The sequence below is a fragment of the Cavia porcellus genome, unplaced genomic scaffold (genome assembly GCF_034190915.1).
Source record: "Cavia porcellus strain 051 isolate PalLab524CR breed Dunkin Hartley unplaced genomic scaffold, mCavPor4.1 scaffold_1, whole genome shotgun sequence".
Lineage (NCBI taxonomy): Eukaryota > Metazoa > Chordata > Mammalia > Rodentia > Caviidae > Cavia > Cavia porcellus.
Window position 1 is genome coordinate 65,356,154 of NW_026947484.1, and position 20,301 is coordinate 65,376,454.

Below are 20,301 nucleotides of genomic sequence, written 5' to 3' on the forward strand. Positions count from 1 at the left end.
GCATTTCACATACACTGTGCCCTGTGGCCTGTTGCCAGGGCAACCAGAGACCACCAGTGCGTACTTTATTGGCTTTATGAAGTACATCTCAGGGACTGTAGTCCGAGAAATGCTGCATAACAATAGCAGGGCTTTGCTGAAGCCTTGTTTTTTGTTTATCCACGTTTAACCTTCGGAGTATTCTAAAGAGCACCATTACATACAGCCTCCCGCCCCACCCCTACCTCCACTGTCATGCCACAGCCTTCCCCTGGAAACACTCAAATGCATACTCTAGAGGTCCATTTTGGGGAAATGATGTTAAACTGCTCAACCAGTCACAGGACAAGAGGGAAAACAAAAGACTCAGAACTATTTAGAGATCACTATATTAGTGCAATGGGCCATGCCACCCACCCCTGGGGCCATACTGAAACCACAAAGCTGAGAAACACATATGCTCCTTACTTTCTGAACACGGAGAAGCTAGGTCCTGCTACCAGGCAGTCAGCTTTAACATGATGGAACAGCAGGTCCAGCAGGCCTCCCAGGCCAGGGTCTTACAGAGCCATCCCTGAGGACGGACGTCCTATGAGGACAGGAAGAGATTCCATCTCCACCACCATTAGAGGTTCACCTGTGACACAGGGCTGCTGGCTGCCTGAGAGGTGGCCGGTGCAACTGCAAGGCTAGGATTTAGATTTTATTTCACGTTAACTAATTAATCTTTAAAAAGTCTCCGGGGCTAACAGCTACCACTTTAGGCAGCACAGTCTTTAGCAGCTCACCAGAAAACTAAGGTTTTTAAAAGTTGCTACAAAGCTGCTTTTTCGTGCTTCTGCTTAACTTATAAAAATGTAACTTGATGTAAAAGTCCACCAGAGGGTCTCAATCACTGCGCTGGACACCAAGCCCTCTGCATCAGGCCCAATCATCCAGTCAGTTAATGAGGCCGGGGGAGCAAGACTAACACACACACACACACACACACACCCCACCTCCATCCCCACCCAGGTTGAGAGGTTAAAATCACAAATGTCACAACTCTCAAGGCAGCAGCACAGATCAAGTGTTAATCTAAAGGGAAGGGGTGGGGGAGGAGATACAAGGCAGGCAACCATGACAATGGGGGCAATCTGGAATGAAGAGGGGGGAAATAAAGCCACTGAATAGATCAATAGAAGCAACAGCTTACATTCAGATTCACAGGAGAAGAACACACCGCGACAATCATTTCCTGGGAAAAGCCCAGGCCTAATGAGAATTTACTCTGCTCCTTTATGCAACACACAGCCCTTTTGTGGCATGGGCTTCCTGACTGACAGGAACCCAGGCCCCTTAATAGGATTTCCATATTATTTCCAACACCTGCCCAGAAGTTATTTGTTTACATTGAAGGAGGCAAGATTCTCAAATCAGACATCTGCTTCTGGCTCAGGCATATCTTAGGAAACCATCTAGAAAGCAGCTTTGTTACCATGGTGACATTTTTATTTCCCTCCTTTGGTTGGCTCAAAACATTAGCATTTCCAATTTTATTTTGTTGTTCAAAAGGCCAAATGTTGCTCAAAAAAAACCAGAAGTTTTAGAAAAGCTAAATAGAATTCTCAAAATTTTCCAGATAAAAGTGTCCATAAGGAGGAATAAAAAGAAAGCAAGGCGTTCTGAGGCTGCCCAGAACCTCTCTCACTGGGTGGCATCACTAACTTATGTCCCCTCCCTCCATTCATCCTTCTTTCCCTCAAATCCCAAAAGCCAGAAACCCAACAAGTACTAATTTTAAAACGATTCAAGAATCCTTTAGAATATGATACAATTAAGTAATAAGACTATTCCACACCAAAACAAGCTCCTCACGTTCACTTCACCATCGTGTTTTCGGAAGTTCTCGTACACCAGGAGCACTTCAGACATTTTAACTCCTACCTCAATGCCCGTGATTTAGTGAACTGCAGCATGGTGGGGAGAGGAAAGTGCAAGCCTTTGGCATTGGTGGCTGTCGAGGATGAAATGCTGAACCTTGGAGAGGCGGGTGGCTCAGAGCGCACTGTGGGCCTGGGTGCTGTTCTGGGTTGCAGTGACCAATGCTAGCTAGGACCACAGAGCACAGGGTAGAGGGTACTACAAGCCATCAAAGACATGGCCTCCAAATAAACAGACGCTTCTTAAAGCAGAAACAGTAGTTGCAGCCTAAAATAGGTTTTAAGGCAAAGCAATTTATTACAAGTGGAAATAACTGGATCAGTTCTAATTAATCGACAATTTGATAAAGGAATATGACGTATCAGCATTTAGAATCAAAAACAACTAGCTAATTGTAACACAAAGTTTTAGATTGTCTAAAAGCAGCATCAGTCTTGAAATCATTTTACTGATCCCATTTAAAAGCAAACATAAAGGAATCAAAAACTCTTTTAAAAAAGTACTACTCAACCCTCAGCAAACTTCCTGACAGCACTTCCTTCAGGGGGCCTAAAGAGAAATTCTGTTCAGCTGCCAGTAGGCAACTGCCACATTAATAATTAGGCGTGACTTCCCAACTCCAAAACTAAGACCCTTTCAGTGGTGGCCCTCAAGTGCATAAAGTGTTTGAACCCAGAAGATATGTCATTCATAACATCACAGAACAAAGTAAGAGATAAGACCTAGGGGTCATGGCTTGTCTCCAGCGGTGGCCACAGGGGAAGCTGTTCAGGTGGCCAGCGTAGGATGTGGGACCATGGGAGTAAGTATGCGATGTGATACCTCAGGGCGGGCAGCCCCAAAGAAATAAAAGGACACAGAGTCCTTCACTTGCTGCTACTTTGCTGCCCTCTGCTTGCCATGACCCATTTCTCCTCTGCCCTGAGCCACCCTGCTTGCAGCCAGCTGACTGGACTGAAACCGATACCCACTCTGAGCCTTTTGATAAACCTTTCCTCCTCAAACTCCGGGGGTCAGGTACTTTGTCTCAGCAGTAAGAAAAATTAGACATTCTGTGTTGCAGATCTTCAACAAAGAGAAAACAAAAAATGGGATGCCTTTCATGATTCTTTTCCACAGTGGGTCAGTATGATTATAAAAATATGTTTAAGAAGAGATGATAATTTGGGGGAATATTTTTACTGGAGGAATTATTTACACTTTGAAAAACAAATGTTTTGAAATTCCTGTGCCAGTTAAATAAATCTTGGCCTCTCTAAAAGTTTTTTAAATGTCAAAACACAAACTTAACAATATTAATTTATAAGACATAAAATGCATCCTAATTGAAAAGATCAAAGGCAATAAACATTAGGATGAAAATGTCTAGTAACTGAGTTCTAGGAGACAAGAATGAGGTCACCTTTGCCACACAGGGCTGGGGACAAACGGACCTGACAATCAGCCCGGCCCTGTTAATTAGTAGCACTGGTTCTGCTTTGGCAGCTGGTGGAGGAGGGAGCTACGAAATCAGTGCCTTCCCCCAGTCACACCAGCAATCCCATCATGGTTACCACCTGAGGGCTTTCAGCTATGCCTGGAAGACATTCCCTCATCTGTTTCACAAATAAACAATCATGATACACTTTCCGGAATTAGAGCACCTGTTACACTTAACAGAGCTTACACACGAGCATGGCCCCAGCCAGGAAAGGGTCCATTAATACTGAACAAATTTCTGCATCATAAACCAATTGGACAAAAGTCCCTGATTGTTCTTTGATAAGGTAACAATAAATAGTAAAAAAAAAAAAAAAAGGTAGAAACAAACACTGGCTTTCAAAGAAAAAAAACCTGCAATGTTAAAATACCTGATTTCAACCACTGTATTTTAATTTCAAATTACCAATGTGTTTTAGAAGATGTTGTCTTAAATCCTTGCAAAGCAGACTTTAATACATTAAACTGATGCTGAGGATGGAGATTAGTGGTAGAGCACTTGCTGAGCACGTGTAAGGCTCCAGGTTTAATCCACATTACCGGAAGAAAAATCGCAATACCACCCAACTCCTAAAATGAAACACAATGACCACTGGGTTTGTCTAATTACATGGCCAATTTTACTGATGAAATTTACCATATGGCGTTAAGATTTTTCCTTCAGAATTCATTTGTAGGATAGGATCAAATGAAATCATCCCAACTTCTTCATGGCATCAAAGAACACCTGAATCACTTCCTGAGATGGAAGAACAGGGTAAAAGAACCCCATCCAGGTGTGTATGTATGTGCTAGGGATGGAGAGTAAGTTTTACCAGTCATCGAAAGGTGAACTGGGAATGCACGTACATTACGAGTCTTGTCTGTGTCCTTCATGCTTTACATATAGATTATAATGTGTCTGAAATTTTAAAACAATGCTCAAATATAAGCATTGCTTAAGGTTGGCTTTTTAAAGTTTATTTTTAAATAAGACTTCTAACATATCTTAAATACTGTTATCTCCTTATGGGTATACCCTTGATTTCTCATACTCCAACAGGAATTCTCTCCTCACTAAATTTCTAGCTTCCTGAAGGCAAGAATCTTAATCTTCTTTGTAGAAAGGTGTAAGAAGAAAAGCAAGGATTAGTTTGAGAAGGGAATTATTGAATTAGACAGTATCACAAATATTCTAAAAGGCTGGCCTCAGATGAATGGGGAGCTGAGAAATATCCCAACAAAATGGAAGTGACTTTGTCTGGATCTCACCTAATCAGATCACTGGCCCTCTGTGCTGAGGATGAAGCCCAGGGCCCTTAGCAAGCTAGGTGAACACTGTACCTGTGAGTTACATACCTGGCCCCATGTTAATTACTTGAAATAATCAGAGTTGAATTACTGGCTAGACATAGGAGATATCACACTGTTTTTACTAAGAGATTAAGGGCATTACGGTAATCTAAACTATATGACCATTAGTCAGATAAATATTTGTTTTACATAGTAAAGTACTTGAGGGCAAAGTGCATACTTACCTGGGATTTGCTTTAGAAATAAGGTGTGATCAAAAGTACAGTGAATGTTTACTTTAAAAGTAATTATTACAATAAAATACTTCTTAAGCGCTGTCATCAATGGCCTTCCAAATGCTCTCTCTTTCATTACGAACACTTATCTCTTTGTTCCTGCCACTTTCTGAAGCGGTTCTAAAAGTCTTCATCTGCGACTTTAACCATGGTACCTGCTGCAGCCCAGGGTCACCCACCGGGCAGGCAGGCTGGGAAGAATACGATGGTAGGTTCTCCACCGGCTCATTCTCCGGAGCTAGCACTGGGGTTCCTGGCTCTTCCCCAGAGATGAGGAGACCAAGAAAGGTAAGCATATGGATCGGATCAGGAGACCGAAGCAGCTACGGGCAGCACAATGAAGACACGGAAGAGAACTTCTTACAGAACTTCTCAGAAGGTGGCAGAATGATGGGTGAGCATGGCCCCAGCCAGGAAAGGGTCCTGAAGGGCAGTGGTGGCCATAGGTCCCTTATTGTAATACACCTGTAAATTCTGCATGCTTAGTGTATGTCATGATCACATCTCACCCTTCAGTGAGAAAAAGGAACAGATGAAAACTCGGTGAAACACCACAGCTCCCACACACAGATACTGAGTGCATGGGAGACCTTTGCATTACTGGCTAGACAGAAACATTTTTATAAATCTATAGAATATTTATATATGTGTGTATATTTGTACTGCATCGGCACTTCATAATCATGCTTCTTTTAATAAAGAAAAGGACTGAATTACGTGAAGAGCTGTCCTTTGAGAAGGACACCAGCTATTGACCTTGGGTGAGGCCTTCACACCTTTAAAACTTCACCGGGGTGAAATACAGTAAGCGGAACACCAATTAGTAGGTAAAATCTGAACTCCAAGTTACACACGCAGTGTGTGTGTATGTGCTGGAGGGGAGGTCTTAGACAAGACCTGCGTAATCAAGTGGACACTAGGGGTCCCTAAACATGGGTAGGACGGAGGGTCCAAGTCACAGCTCCTCATCAAATAACTTCAATTACCGTAGACTGAAGGGAAATAAGTGTGAAACCCATGTCCACTACAGTTGGCCTGTCTGCTTACGCTGACCTACTGATTTCTTCTGTTCCTCCCTTTGAAATTTAGTCTTCCGTAATTTTATCTCATTGTTGTTTTTGCAATGTGTCTTTTCAGTTTGCAGAAATGCAAACTTATCTTAGGAAGCTTTCACCTAGGGGAAAATATTCCTTACTTAAGAGGAGACATGGGGAGAAGGTGGTGTTAAAAACAAAGCTTCCTGGGCCACTCTTCCCTCCTTGCCCCCCTTTCTCCTCAAAGTGGCCTCGCCTTTGCACTATGCCGGCGGAGCACTGCAGAGGGTTAAACAGGATACACAGGCAGCTCCTCTTCGAGACAGGAAAAGCAGGTGTGGCATGAAGGGCAGGGCACACAGGTTACACAAGACCTTGGCAAAGCACCTTGACCATTAAGTTTTATTGTGCAAAGTGAGCTGGCAAAGAGAAGTAATGATTCTAATTCGGGGTAACAACCGACTTTCACCTGTTAACACCCAACTAATGAGGCAAAAGTGCTTTCTTGGTCTGAATCATACACTTCAATCTGCACACAAAAATAACCTCCTTCTAATTTTCCACTGATAAATCTTTATCACTAACAGAGAATAATTGAGAGAAACCACAAATGCAGCATGCAATGCTTGAGTCATCCGCCCAGGGCAAACACCAAAATACAGAGCAGAAGAAACAGGGACTGCCTTGAGAACACACAAGGAAAGCCTTTCGACAACAAGAATGACAACAAGAATTCAGGATTCAGAGAATACAGGACACACACACCCACAGAAAAAAAACATTTAGTTTGAAAATTACATGCAAATTTTTAAAAAGTACACCATCCAGAATAATTATACTAGCAAAGATCCCAAACACCATGAAGTTCGATGCTGGTACACGGCCCGACCGCACACTCCAACACAGCTGGCATTCTTAATGGGGACAGAGGTTTTGGACATCAATTTGGGAATGCACAAGTCAAATCAGAGAAGGTCGAGGCCTCGGAGAGAAAACATCAGAAGACCACGGGGGTAGGAAGTGATGGTGACAAAAATGTGCAGCTCAGCAAGCCAGCAGGCATCGTGGGCTGGTCTGTGTTTGCGGACTGTGAATTCTGTTGCTTGAATCTCAGTTGGGTCTCGATTTAGGGCCTGTATGAGAACCATGAGGGCACTGGAGGTTAGGGGGCGGCAACAACACTATTTCTCCTACCAAGTCTTGGGCAATCTGGCCTTCACTGCTCTGAATCATGACACTCACTTCAGCCTCTCTGGGATGAAACCTGGAGAGGAATCTGAGACCTGACGACTGGCAGAGGTAACTCTCCCGGCGACCTGAGGGCTCCTGGCAGCTCTGGAGGACATTCTGGAGTCAGACTGTCCTCTCAGTAGGAAGGATGGGCCTCAGGCTGTCAGTTCCAAGAGCAAGCCCCACTCAGATGAGGAACCCAGCCTGCAGGCTTGCCCGGGAGCCACACCTGGGCTTCTCCCTGCCATCAAGGGTGGACCACCATTTCCCACTATTTTCAGAGCTCAACTGTGAGACTCACCAGTGGGCACACGGGGATGCTAGGCCGTCAGTGACAGATAAGCGAGAACACGGGGGTTGAGGCCCTTACTCCAACAGCCTGCTCCAAACACCGGTCTACTCTCCCATCACCAAGGAAACAGAGTCTTGGACTCCTGTGGAGCTTTCTCCTTTAGGTTCATATTTACATTCTCTACCCTTGTTGAAAAACTTCAGGTAGAAGTCTGTAAATAACAGGCTTAGGAATGAACTTGGCTACTGGAGTTACAGAAAACAAGATCAATAAAGCCAATAGCATGTGATTCAGTGGACACAGAACTTTCAAGAAGAGAAAAGAAAAGGAGAAAAAAGGTCCAACAATTTAACAAGCGATTTCTTTCATTTCACTTGGCACCTGAAGGTAAAGCAGTTTAATTACCTGATCATTACAGTAAGTTTAAATTTGTATTTTATAAGCTATTCTGAAGTCTGCCCTGTTTAATAATCTGGAAAATCAAGAAAACATTTTCAAGTGTCTCCCACAATTAAACTCATCCACAAGCTGGCATAACTCAAAATTTTGCTACCATATCAAAACGTTACAATGGGCCTGCATAACACCGCCCACCTCCTCATTACATGCAACACTAATTACTACCAGCAGATTCAGAATTTTCTGCACATTAGAAGCTTTTAGAGGAGCTATAAAAAATTTCAGGCACCATTAATTTAAATTTGTATTGAAATTTCCTTTTGACAGATGGCCAAAAATTACTTATTATTTAGAGTACCAGAGCTGCCTGTTTGCACATTAGAAGAGGAAAGGGAAAAATCAGAAGCAAAAGGAAATTTATGTCCCGTTCATTACCTGTGAAATGTTAAGGAGCATTATCCTGTGTGAATAAATTACTTCATACAAGCCGGATTCCAGCTGGAGGCAACTGGCTCGCTCTGACTGACAAAACCCGCCTGAATCACAAGCCGACAGCCATAAAAGTCCCCTTTCACCCTCTTCACCAGGAATCACTCAGCGGAGGACAGGGATGATCAACGGAACAAGCAATACACTGCTTTTTTTGAGCCTCACGGACCACATTTAAGAAACCAGCGAACTACTGAACCACAGTAACACAGCCCCAGACCTGAGAAACACAACTTGGAGTTCCAGAACGCCCCTCTCTGCATAGTCACCCTTCTCTAACAAATCAAGGCAAAACTATCCACTTCTAATCCCTGTTTGTCACTTGGCTTTGAGGGGGCACAGCGGACTTCCCGGTCAGTGATTGCAGATGACTTCAGAATCTACCCAACTCCTGCAAGGAGGACAGAAAATGTAGCTGCCATAACCGTGTGTACTGAAAATAAATATTTTCAGTAGGCTTGGCATGAGGCATGAGAGGAGGCTTTTGTGTAGCTCACGGCCCGCTTAAAGGTATGGATCACAAGAAACCAGAGGCGAGTTTATATCACAGCCTCAGAATCATCACAGACATGCTTGCCTGGTGCTGCTCTCAGTTATTCTGGTCACTGCCTTCACTCACTATTGCAAAGCACACATGTGTGCAACATTTACAAGTGTTTTTTAAAACCTAGGTACTGATAAACATATTATACAACAAAATATAAAACTAAAAATGCATAATAAAATCATGTAATACACAGTTTCAACTCTAAATGCTGGTATTTATATGCAATTGCAAGTGATCTTTCAAACTAATAAAGATTCTTAAAAGAGTAAAATACATACACTCAATTTATATTTTCCATTATTTGTAGGGGAAGAAAACTGCCTGAAAAAACTTAGAAATGCTGGACAAGGAATAAAGAAACATTCAAATCCACTGCCCAGGTCGTTGCAGGGAAAGATTTTCGCCTTCATAGTCACAGCTGCATTAAAAACTGCAAGAGATTTAACTACACTCCACAGTGTTCGAATATTGTAAAATACAAAAAAAGAGAGCTGACAGAGTCTGTCCTTTGGCCAATACTTGAAAACTGTCATTCTTGTAATCAATAAGTCATTCAATGACACGTGTAACAACCATGCACAACACAACTGCATATTTAACTGTACCTGGCTCAAAAGTGATCAAAGAAACTTTCAACGTGCACACCTCACCTCCTTCCTGTGACAGCAGGCGGGTTTCCGCGTTGGCTTAGTAAAGAAATTCAAGAATCTTAGCACATCTGACCTTACCTAAGCTGATACAGCCCACGACACCCTGAACACCCACCCTGCTTCCCTATGGAAAGCAGGTAAGGCAGAGGCAAAGGAGAGAATTCACCACCACGGTGAGAACCAAGATGTTAAAAAGAGAAGGAAAAAGCTTTCTGATAAATAGCAATGCTTTTAAACAAATGGTATTTTTAAAAAATCTCTTTTGGGGTGCTAGGGATTACACCAGGGCTCTCACACATGCCACGCCCAAACTGAACTGTATCCACTGAACTACAGGTCATCCAAACAAATATTCTGGCGATGGATTTTATAGAATGGAATTGTTTCAAAATGAAATTGGTATGCGTTTCCTTATGAATCAGTTTATTTACTCCTCTTGTCATTATCTCACAGCCAAAGCTCAAGTGAGAAAAGGAGTTACTTTTTCACACAAGACATAAAATGAGCAGTACAAACCTAATCTTACCATTCACAATTCTGATAGAGAAACTGGACAATATTTTCAAAAATACCATCCAAATGCTGGAAAGTCAGTTAACTACTATTTGGTAAAAGCTCACCATATTAATCTCTAAACCTCAAAACTATTATTTGATTTACTTCCATCATTCAGAGCCCTTTCAAGCATTTCTTTATCTGTGTAGCATTTCAAGTCCTACCTTGATGGAGTCTCTGTCTATAGGCAAAACAGCAGCAATACAAGCAGATAAAGTGGAGGGAAGAAGGAAAAAAGAAAAGTACCAGTTAGTTTACACAAAATCATGCATTTATCAAACTTGATCTCTGCTAAATAATAAATGGCACAGATGTCAACTGTGCTACGAAGTTAATTATTAATATGACTCTACCAGATTTCACAAAGAACCAATCTACCTTTGACACAATTTCACAGGGACCAAAGCTGGATCTTATTATTTGTGTATCTTATTGATTTTTCCACTTATAAAAGTATTTACATTCGTGAGTCAACTCTGTACCATAGCATTAAGATAACTAGAAGGCAAATATTACAGTGTTTCTAACATAAGACATGGGGAACTTATGCTTATGTGATAAAATAATTTACCCAAGATTATAATGCATAGTAACAACACTGAAACACAAGCAGACACAAAACTAGTTATGAGCCATGCCCTGCAGACCAATGAGCTACCCACGTGGCTCATTCCACAGAGCAGTGCTGCAAGGTGATTTTGCATTTATTTTTGTCATTAGCTATTAGAAAGTGTTCATAATGAGCATGCAAACGTAGAGTCACTTCAAAATTTCTCTGCTCCATCATCTTCCTTAGGGAAGACAGGAAGCGAAACTAGAGGACATACAACTGGCCTTTACATCAATTAATGGCATACATAATTATGCTATCCTTGTTGGAAGAAATTAAGATAGGTATCTGTAATGCTTCTAAACAAACTAGGTAAGAGAGGTAGTTAAGACAACTGACTTCATTAATTCATCTTCTGCATTCTCAATTACCCAGACTAACAGAACTGTTTTCTTATCTGTGACATTTTTATGGTCCTATGTAGGTTTGCTAGATTTATAATAATTAGCCTGGTCAAAACTCGAACGATCCTTTGTTAGCAAGTCTTTCCCCAAAGTCAGTCCGGTTACAATTAGACATTACTACTCCAGCCACAGGACACGCCAGGACTTTGCTACCAATTCTGCCTTGGGAAAGGGTAGTGAGCAGCAAGGCATCAAAGGCTGCATACAGACCTCTCTGCCTCTGGGGACACACGTATGCCTGACTACTGCCAAAGTGTCCTCTGGAAAACGACTACTCCCAATCAGGACTCTGCCTTAGAGCAGAGACCCACTGCGTGGGCACTGGCAAAACTGAACTCAGAGATTGAACCCAAACCAATGACATCTGGAACGAACCCCTCAGCATGGGGGAGCTCCAGCCTGACACCCCAAGCACGTGGCTCACCTCTTTGGTGATCGTTGTCGTGGTGTTTCTTCTCATCTTTTATTGGAAGATGGGACTGACCTCCCAGGGCACTGGAGAGGGCCAGCAGCCCGGCGCTGCTGCCGATGGGCGGGATGGCAGGAGGCTGAAGCCCCGAAGGGTGCGGCGTCAGAGGCACCGGCAGGCCATGTCCATGTGACAGATGCTGGGCCTGGAGCTGTTGCTGCTGTGAACAATCAGACCAGATATTGAATTTGTCCCCCATATTCACCCCTCATCGCCTGAAAGGGAGCGGTACTTGGAGAATGGGAGCCCTGTAGCTCCAGAGGGGAACACTTAACCCAGGTGTGCATTTTTGGGAAACCTAGGGAGAGGCATGCAGTCAATGAAGGTTACCTTTTTTGCTTGTATTTGGGGATTCTGAACACCTGGTATAAATAACTCTTAAGAGCTGAAAATCAGAGATTTTTTTTTAAATCCCTGTATTTTGTTCTTTAAAAAAAAAAGGCCTAGCTATCATACATTTCTAATCAAAACATATACATGAATAACTGTTAAAGCAGTTATGTTAAACAAAAAAAAGCCGAAAATTGAGAAAATTAGTGTTAAACAGTTCTCCCAGAACCGCTGCACAGCGTGCAGCCAGAGTTAATTTGAGAGAGAAAACCTGAATTAACAACCCAGAAAAGGGAACTGGTTGCAGCCACCGTTTTAAGCCCTTTAAGTGTCCTCAGCGGTACTTGAGTAAATTACTAAAGAAAATCTAATGTAGCAAGGCTTGGGTCCTCCCGTCGGCTTGCTCAATAACGCTGAAATAATTGGGCACTCTGCGCACGTTTAGTGATGCTCGAATGAAAAGCTGGAGGCCTGGCCTCGCAGCCTTCTCGGCGGCAGCTCTGCGCTGTGACAGGTTTATCTGCGTGGCACTGTGATGCATGCACCAGTAACCACGCTGACAAAGAGTTTAGAGTCATTTTTACCAGCACGCTGGCAACACAGAGAAAGCCCTGGAGAGGCTGGGATGGGAGTGCCTGACCTCAGCCAGCCCGGCTGCCTCCGCCCTGCTGCAGGGAAGCTGGCAAAGGTGGGGGCAGTTCGGTATGCCCTCCCCCTCCGCAGGAATCCCTTGGGCTGCAAACCCTGCTGACAACATCCACCACAAAAAGCACCGGGTAATTCTCAGACTAACATTTGTAGTGTTTAAATATTAATTTCTGCCTTTAAATAAATCACTTTAGGTCTAACCTAACACAGCCAAAGTTCTTGCTATAGTTTTTCCCTCTAAAGCAGGATTTCACAAAATCGCCCCTAAAATTATTACAAGAAGGATTTTAAAATGTCTTTAAAATCTTTCAAAGAAAATAGTGAACTTTTCTCCAAATAACTTTTTTTTTCCTACCATGTTTGACCATGGTAGGAAAAGCACAGCATTAACTAGTTCTTTTCTCCTATTTACCTACACCAATTTCCTGACTTGCGTGCCCTTAAAATGAAGGAAAATGAAGTCAAGTTGCGTTAACAAACACTGAACTGCGAATGGAAGCAGCTCTGCTCCCCAACCACCAACCTGCCAGAGCCCTCCACTCACAGCCCTCCCTGGGGGTCTCAGAGTTACACAGCTCCTCATCTGACGGACAGAACTGTCCTTGTGCTTCTTTACTGTTAGCGTAGCTATGGCCACAAAATATGAGCCCACAATTATATTTTCTAAATTGCAGAAAGCAAGAACACCAAACACGTGGCAAATCTGTTCCAAAACCTGGTTCAACTTCCTGGCAGGAAATGGTTCTCACTCTTCTGTTCTCTAAATTCTCCTGATAGATATTTCACATGTGCTTTCTATCTCTGAGTTCGCCTGGCAGAAATTTCCAAGTGCCTACAGGTCTCTCTACTTCCCCTTTCTAGATCCTAAACCCTTGGGCTTCATCAGATACAAACTAACCTCAGCTAACTGCAGACACCCCAACATTCACACCGTACTTGGTATACCAACAGACTCTTCATCAGACCATTAAGGAACAGCCTCTTAGCTAAAACCAATGCCTTCAATGATTCAATGTGTTCTGCATTTATTCTCTCACAGGATACAATGAAGCCAAAACGACCTCATTTTTCCATTCGATCAGGTCCTTTTCAGAGGCAGAAACAACACCCCAGCCTGCTCTGCACATGGCATCATCACAGATTCCCTGAGACCCCTGATTCATCCTATCTCGGAGGACCTGGTCTCCCCCAGCCCCACGCTCACAGGAGAAGCAGCCTCTCTCTGTCCAGTCCTAATCCTGTCCTGCCTGTGCAGCCACGCGCTCCTTCCCCGCTCTGTCCCAGGACTCCTGACATTCTTCACCTCTCTCCTCACATCTCCAGGATGTCCTGTCACTAACTGCCTCCTCCTGCTTCCAAGCTTGGTACCAGGGTACCAAGCATCCTGAGGAGGTCGCACCCATGCTGGATCCAGGGAGGCTGAGGCAGTGCGGATTCAGGGCAGAGGCAGCTGGCTGTGTCTCAGTCGCTTTCTCGTGCACCACACGGTGCTTATGCACAACAGGTATTTGATAAATAGTTGATTAATTTTCACAGAAATAACCTCGCTTTGCCATCTTCAGTCAGTACACAGCCACCCACACTTCCTCACACAACTCTACCACGCACTGCATGACCTGTCTCTGGACCCACTGTTCTCAGGAAACCGAGGGCCACTCACATGGACGGAGGCAGGATTCCAGTTTTACCTGTGACCTCTCTGCAGTCATAGATGAATAAAACCCTTGGGTTTCAGACACCCAGGATCGCCACGGCCAGCCTGGCTGCACCCTAAAGCTCCCTGCTGGGGTGCTGAGGGCCTTTCTCAACTTGGTCCTCTGCCTCCCACAGCCATGTGCGCCTCTGTGCAAACCAGCTTCCCCACTCTTAACCTAACTCCTCGCCAGAGCATCCCTGAAAGTGGAAATATGTGATCCAGCATAGGCAGCACACAGCGGGTCAGGTTATCAGTCACCATCTACTACTCTCCCCAGATCCACAGCCGTGGAGCCCGGAGAATTCTGGATCGATTCCTCCTGTGAGGAGCCCTGACTCACCCACACATGGGTTTTAAGACTTAGAGTTAGGGCTGACCCTCTAACTTACTTCAGTCCCACGGAGCCTGTGCTGCATCTCCAAGAGCAGGGAGTGTTTTGTGTGTTTATCTGTTCGTTGTTTTTGCCCTAAATTCATGTCATTCCTGTGTTTCAGAAAACCCCCACAGGACTTATCTAAATTTCACTCACTTATCTCAGCAGGCTCATGTTTTACAGGGCCTTTCAAACACCCTCTCAGTTACCTCACAGGACTCTTGTTATCACTTGTTGACAAGCCTTGTCTTACAAAGATTACTCCTTCCTTCCAGAAGCAACAGACTACTCCTCATCTAAAACTAAAAGTTCAAGTTTCTTAGCATTCAAGACCTTCTGTAAACCAGCGTCAGCCTGACTTTGAACATTGGTGTGCAACACAATAACCAGAAAAAAATCCCTAATCATCATGGCTCAAGCAAGGAAATCCCTGTCATGGCCTGCAGCACTGAGGACACAAGGCCACGCCCTCTGTATGATCCTCTAAACCCAGGGCAGTAACAGAGATAAAATTATTATGCTTTATCATCCCAGAGTGAGTATTTTTTATTCTTGGTATGTGTTCAAACCTAATGTCAGCACAGACTCTAAACTGATGAATTTTCACTCTGTTGTCTTTTATCTTTTTTTTATTGTTGAGTTATATTTTTTATTTCATTTTTTAAAAGGTAAAATAGAACAAAACAGAAAAAAGCAGGTCAGAACAAAACAATGTAAGCGAGCAAGTCAACAGGAGATCTACAGTGGCCACCATAACATCTCTTGTTTTTTTTTATAAATAGTTGTCTATATCTTCACACACAATGAATTCATATCTGACTGTTTTCTTATAGGTGATGCTTTTCTCTTCAGAATTTAAAATGAAGCTGAACAAATGAAGATGTTAGCTTTTTCTACAATAAGCTTTCATTTGGAAAATTTAAAAGCAAACTGCAACAACTTAAAATGAGCAGATATCCTAGTGATCAAACTTAGAGCTTGGTACCTCCATGTGAAAAATGTGTTTCCGTTGACTTTTAATTCTTAATATTACAAAGTATAAATCGGTTCAAATACAACTGTCGCTAATCTTTCCCTAAATTAATGAACTCCAACTATTTAGTTATATATTCATATATTTACAGGGGTTCCTGAGTTACGTGCCTGCAGCTGAGTTCCCACAGACTTAGTCTCTTGCTTCTACTCACCCAGAGAATTTATCAAGACTAAGAAACTAACATAAGCACATTATTACTATTAGTCACGCTGAAGACTGCATTCAGCTTCCCCTAGTTAAGTTTTTGTTTCCCAGAATTCAAAGCCAAATATTACATACAGAGGTTTTGATTTTTCACTTATTGTATCAAAAGTCCTTTCAAAGATCTTAGGGTGGCAACAACCAAAGTACAGTCACAGCTGAACAGAATATGCCTTGAATTTAGGGAAAAGACAGTAAAGGTATTATCACAAACCCATGTCACAAGTCACCCCTTACACACACAAAAATCAAACAAAACATCATCTTTGGTATGGCATCCTGCAGAAGGGGACATTAAGTCCTTTAAATCCTTGTATGCCTAGTGCTCCATTTTTTGGGAACCCATAAACCAAAACTTAATAAAATTTTTCTCTTCAAATCTTTGCTTCTTAAATTGTTCTAGGTAACATATACAAATTTCATGCAATTTTTTTTTTTAAACCAGCAGTCTTTGGCATAAATGGGATAAAATATAAAGCTGTAAGTTTGAGATGCAATTGCCCTAAAAGGTATGCGGGAAAAATACAGACATGAAACATTACACAAATTGGAACGTTACAACTGCTTTAAAATGCTTATAATCACTAAAACCAACTTGTTTCTGCGTTTAGTTACTAAAATAAACTGCTCTGTTAATTCCTCATCTCAGAAACTGTAACTAGAGTGTGGAAGTACTAGGAGTTGACAATGATTTGCCAACGAGACATTTCAGGCCACCTTTATAAACAAAGCAATGAGCCACGATGGCACAGCTGAATGTGAACCCCTTTCTTCACTAAAAACATTTTACATTTATCAACTTTCAAGTAATACTGAAGAATTAAGTAAAATGAAGAATAAATCTTCTTGTCAACAGAGGGAAACTCAACAACGATTCCCCAGGGAAGGAGTCTGGTTTCTCTGGACAGCACTTCCAGGCACTGGGGTGGAAGCCTGGAGGTCACAGTCCTCTGATCTCTGCCCCTCTGTGCGAACTACTGAGCAATTAGTCTGCAAGGCTCCCTACTTTACAACATCATCACACTCCTAAACACAAAACCTCTCTCCTTCAGAGACCAAGGGAAGGCAACTGGACAAGTATGTAGTTCAACATACATTTGTTGTTAAAAATATAAATCAAATTCTAGATAACTACAAACCACCAGATTAAATACACACTGACTTTTTTGTTTTGTTTTGTTTTGTTTTGTTTTTATCGGTACCAGGGATCGAACTCACAACTGCCTGCTTGCAAGGCAGGCACTTATGCCACTGAGCTAAATCCCCAGCCCCTACACACTGACTTTAGATGGAGCAAAAAAGCCAACCAAGCCAAAGAATCAGGATTCCATGAAGTGCAGAACCAATTAAACACTAGAATAAAAGTACTCCATGCTGCATAACCATAACTGGGGAAAACTTACGAGAAAAATAGGTGTCTCAGCAAAATTCCTCTCAACAACCTTCTTTCGGCCATTACCATTTTCTGATACTTTATTCATTAAAAAGAAAAACCAAAAGCCATACACTATTACCTCAAACCACAATACAAATCAAACTTTCTTCTGTTCTCTTGATGGACCATTCAAGAGAGTAAACATTAAAATGAAACAAACTTCAAACTCGGGCAAGTAAGTCCTCCAATAAGATAATTAATTTAATTCTGAAAAACAGCAGTAATTATGTCTGCAAATATACAGCAGTGAGGCACTAGACACAGCTCCAATTTTGTTAATGGCTTTGTACTGGATTTTCTGTAACAAAGAATGATTTTCTTGCAGCTTTAAATTTGGCAGAAAGCAGTAAACCATTCAAATTCACACGCACACACACACACACACACACACACACACAATTTCTTTTGAAATGTTGTCTTTCTGTTAGTGAAATGTTGTCTCTCTGTTAGTAAAATGAAAAGCACCTTTTAATGGAAGGGTCTCCCAAATGCCTAATCAATGGCCACTCACTGACTGGAAGCAGATGGGAGCTGGAGAGAATGACAAAAAAAAAAAAAAAAAACAAACCAATATGCAACATAGTAACTAAAGGGCCTTAACTATAAGGAGAGTAACAATATGCAACACAGTAACTAAGGGGCCTCAACTATGTGGAGGTAACAATAGGCAACATAGTAACTAAGGAGCCCTAACTATGTGGAGGATAACAATAGGCAACATAGTAACTAAGGGGCCCTAACTATGTGGAAGTAACAATAGGCAACCTAGTAACTAAGGGGCCCTAACTATGTGGAGGGTAACAATAGGCAATATGGTAACTAAGGAGAGCCAACTATGTGGGGGGGGGGGTAACAATATGCAACATAGTAACTAAGGGGCCCTAACTATATGGAGGTAACAATATGTAACATAGTAACTATGGTGGGTATCCCTCCTGCTTTAAATCCAATACTGGGTTCTCACAGTTTTGTTTTGATTTATTGTTCTATTCTACTCCCTTTAAAAGCAAAACAACAACAAAACTAAAGGGTCATGTTAAAAGGGCACAAGCAAACTCAAGCAGCCCCCAATGCCAAACCATTACACAATTTCCCAGCATCATAAAAGAGTGAATTGGATTACACTTTTCTTTTTTTAAGAAAAAGCTTCCAAGAATGGAGACCATAGGACCAGAGGAAACATGGACCTGTGGGCATTCTGAGGCTAAGGAGAAGAGTGCTTTCAGGGCAGGCCTGGCTCCCGACACTCAGTGTGCTCCACCAGCCAGCTAGGCTGGGTACACTGGACCCATATGGCTCGATCCCACTGGGAAGTGCCTTTTCAAGAGAGCAACAGGTAAGAGAGCAGCCCTTGAGGCGAGCTGCAGGAAGGCGACAGGCTCTCAAATGGAGCAGCAAGCTGAAGACTGGGCTGGTATGTGCACCCCCTGGCTTATGAAGACACCATTTGATATAGGCAAATCTACTAAAGATAGTTTCTGTTTGTGGTTGCTGATCTGAAAAAGGAAGACCTTGCTGATGATGTTCAAGAAGCATCACAGAGCAGCCACCACAGCCACGCAGCGGGATTCCTTACCATCTGTGTGAGCAAGTGCCTGTCAAACAACGCTCCTGAGTCTGGTTCTCCACAGAAAGCAAGAATAGCTACTAAACCCCACCTCTCCAAGTTGCTGGGAGAATGATAGGAGATGTGCTATGACTAGGAAAAGATACATAGGGAGACAGAGTACAAAAAAGGCTCTACACGATAATACTTAAAAGAAATATCCTAAAATTTGCTACTTCACCATTCCAAGTTACTGACCAACCCAACACAGGTGCCAAAAGCACTGGGAAATAACAGGTCATTTGCATAGTCAAAATATCACCCCATAGACTGTATAGTTCCACTAACCATAAAACACAACTGCAAGCACACAGTATTGTTTAGGTAGTGTTCCTATTAAAAATACTCAACCTGAATCTAAATTTGAGAAAACAATACAAAGCAATCAGACAAACACCCCTACTGTGGATAAGTCAAAGGCCTGGGGTGGAATCTTCCAAATGCCAATGCTAACAATGCAAAATGGCTTTGAGACTTGGATTAAGGGAGACTAAAGAGAGATGGTAATGAATCTGTGTGTAAATCCCGGGATGGAGGGAAAACGGCTTGGCATGGAAAGATGCATCAAGAATCTTCTTTGGACAACTGGAGAAAAGGGACTGAGAACAACCCCTCTGGAGTAGGAAGGTACAAACTATCACACTCATGTGTGCAGGAAGGCGTCCTTGATACTGCAGTGCTGGTTGGGTCAAGTGTTATGACGGCCTCTTTAGAACAGTTCAGCTCTTAGAAAAGTACGTGAGAACAGAGATAAAGTGAGAAAATGTCAACTGGTAGATCTAGAGATCAGTACACAGTGTTTGTTCTACTGTTCAAATTCCCTGTAGCTGCGCAGGGCGGAAGAATAAGACCAGCCCTTCTTGCCGTCAGACCAGAGCTCTCCGCTTTCAACAAACACTGCTGCCAAAAGCTCAAAGTGAGTATGTGGAGAGAAGCAAGAGAAAAAGAACAAAGGAGGAACTTTTCAAACTGAACTCATTATAACTCGTTCCTGATGGCTTAGAACATGGGCTTTACTGCAGGAAAACAACACACAGAGCAGCCCGTGAAAGATTATTCCTGAAAGAAGAAATTCCTCACGCTAAACAAACCGCAGGGCTCTGCAGCTCTCAAGATGCAGGGTCAGGTCGTGAAAGCAGGACAAATAATACGCGAAGCAAGCAAACCTCGTAAGACCTGTGCCAATGGCTCACTATCCCAACTTGTAACTTCACTCACCAAACAATGAAGCCAAAGATGAAGGGGAAAAATCCGAAACACCCGATTTACTAACTTACCATGAGTGATCCTATTAGTTTTGTTTTTTCTGAGTTGATCTAAAGTTCAGTGGAAAACGGACACCCAGGCA

General features: G+C 42.6%; 1 protein-coding gene across 13 annotated transcripts in view; it reads right to left on the minus strand.

Moving 5' to 3' along the window:
* The window catches only part of Tle4 (TLE family member 4, transcriptional corepressor), a 139,669-nt gene that overhangs the window by 58,474 nt on the left and 60,894 nt on the right, over window positions 1-20,301 (minus strand). For 4 of the 13 annotated variants that reach the window (XM_063249491.1, XM_063249508.1, XM_063249510.1 and 1 more), the window contains 2 exons: window positions 11,584-11,788; window positions 10,310-10,326 (listed from right to left, as the gene is read on the minus strand). In XM_063249491.1, coding sequence (XP_063105561.1) covers window positions 10,310-10,326; window positions 11,584-11,788 — 222 coding nt within the window. Of the gene's footprint in view, window positions 1-9,590; window positions 9,627-10,309; window positions 10,327-11,583; window positions 11,789-20,301 lie in introns of all 13 variants that reach the window. The other 9 variants (XM_063249509.1, XM_063249511.1, XM_063249494.1 and 6 more) reach the window with 3 other exon arrangements.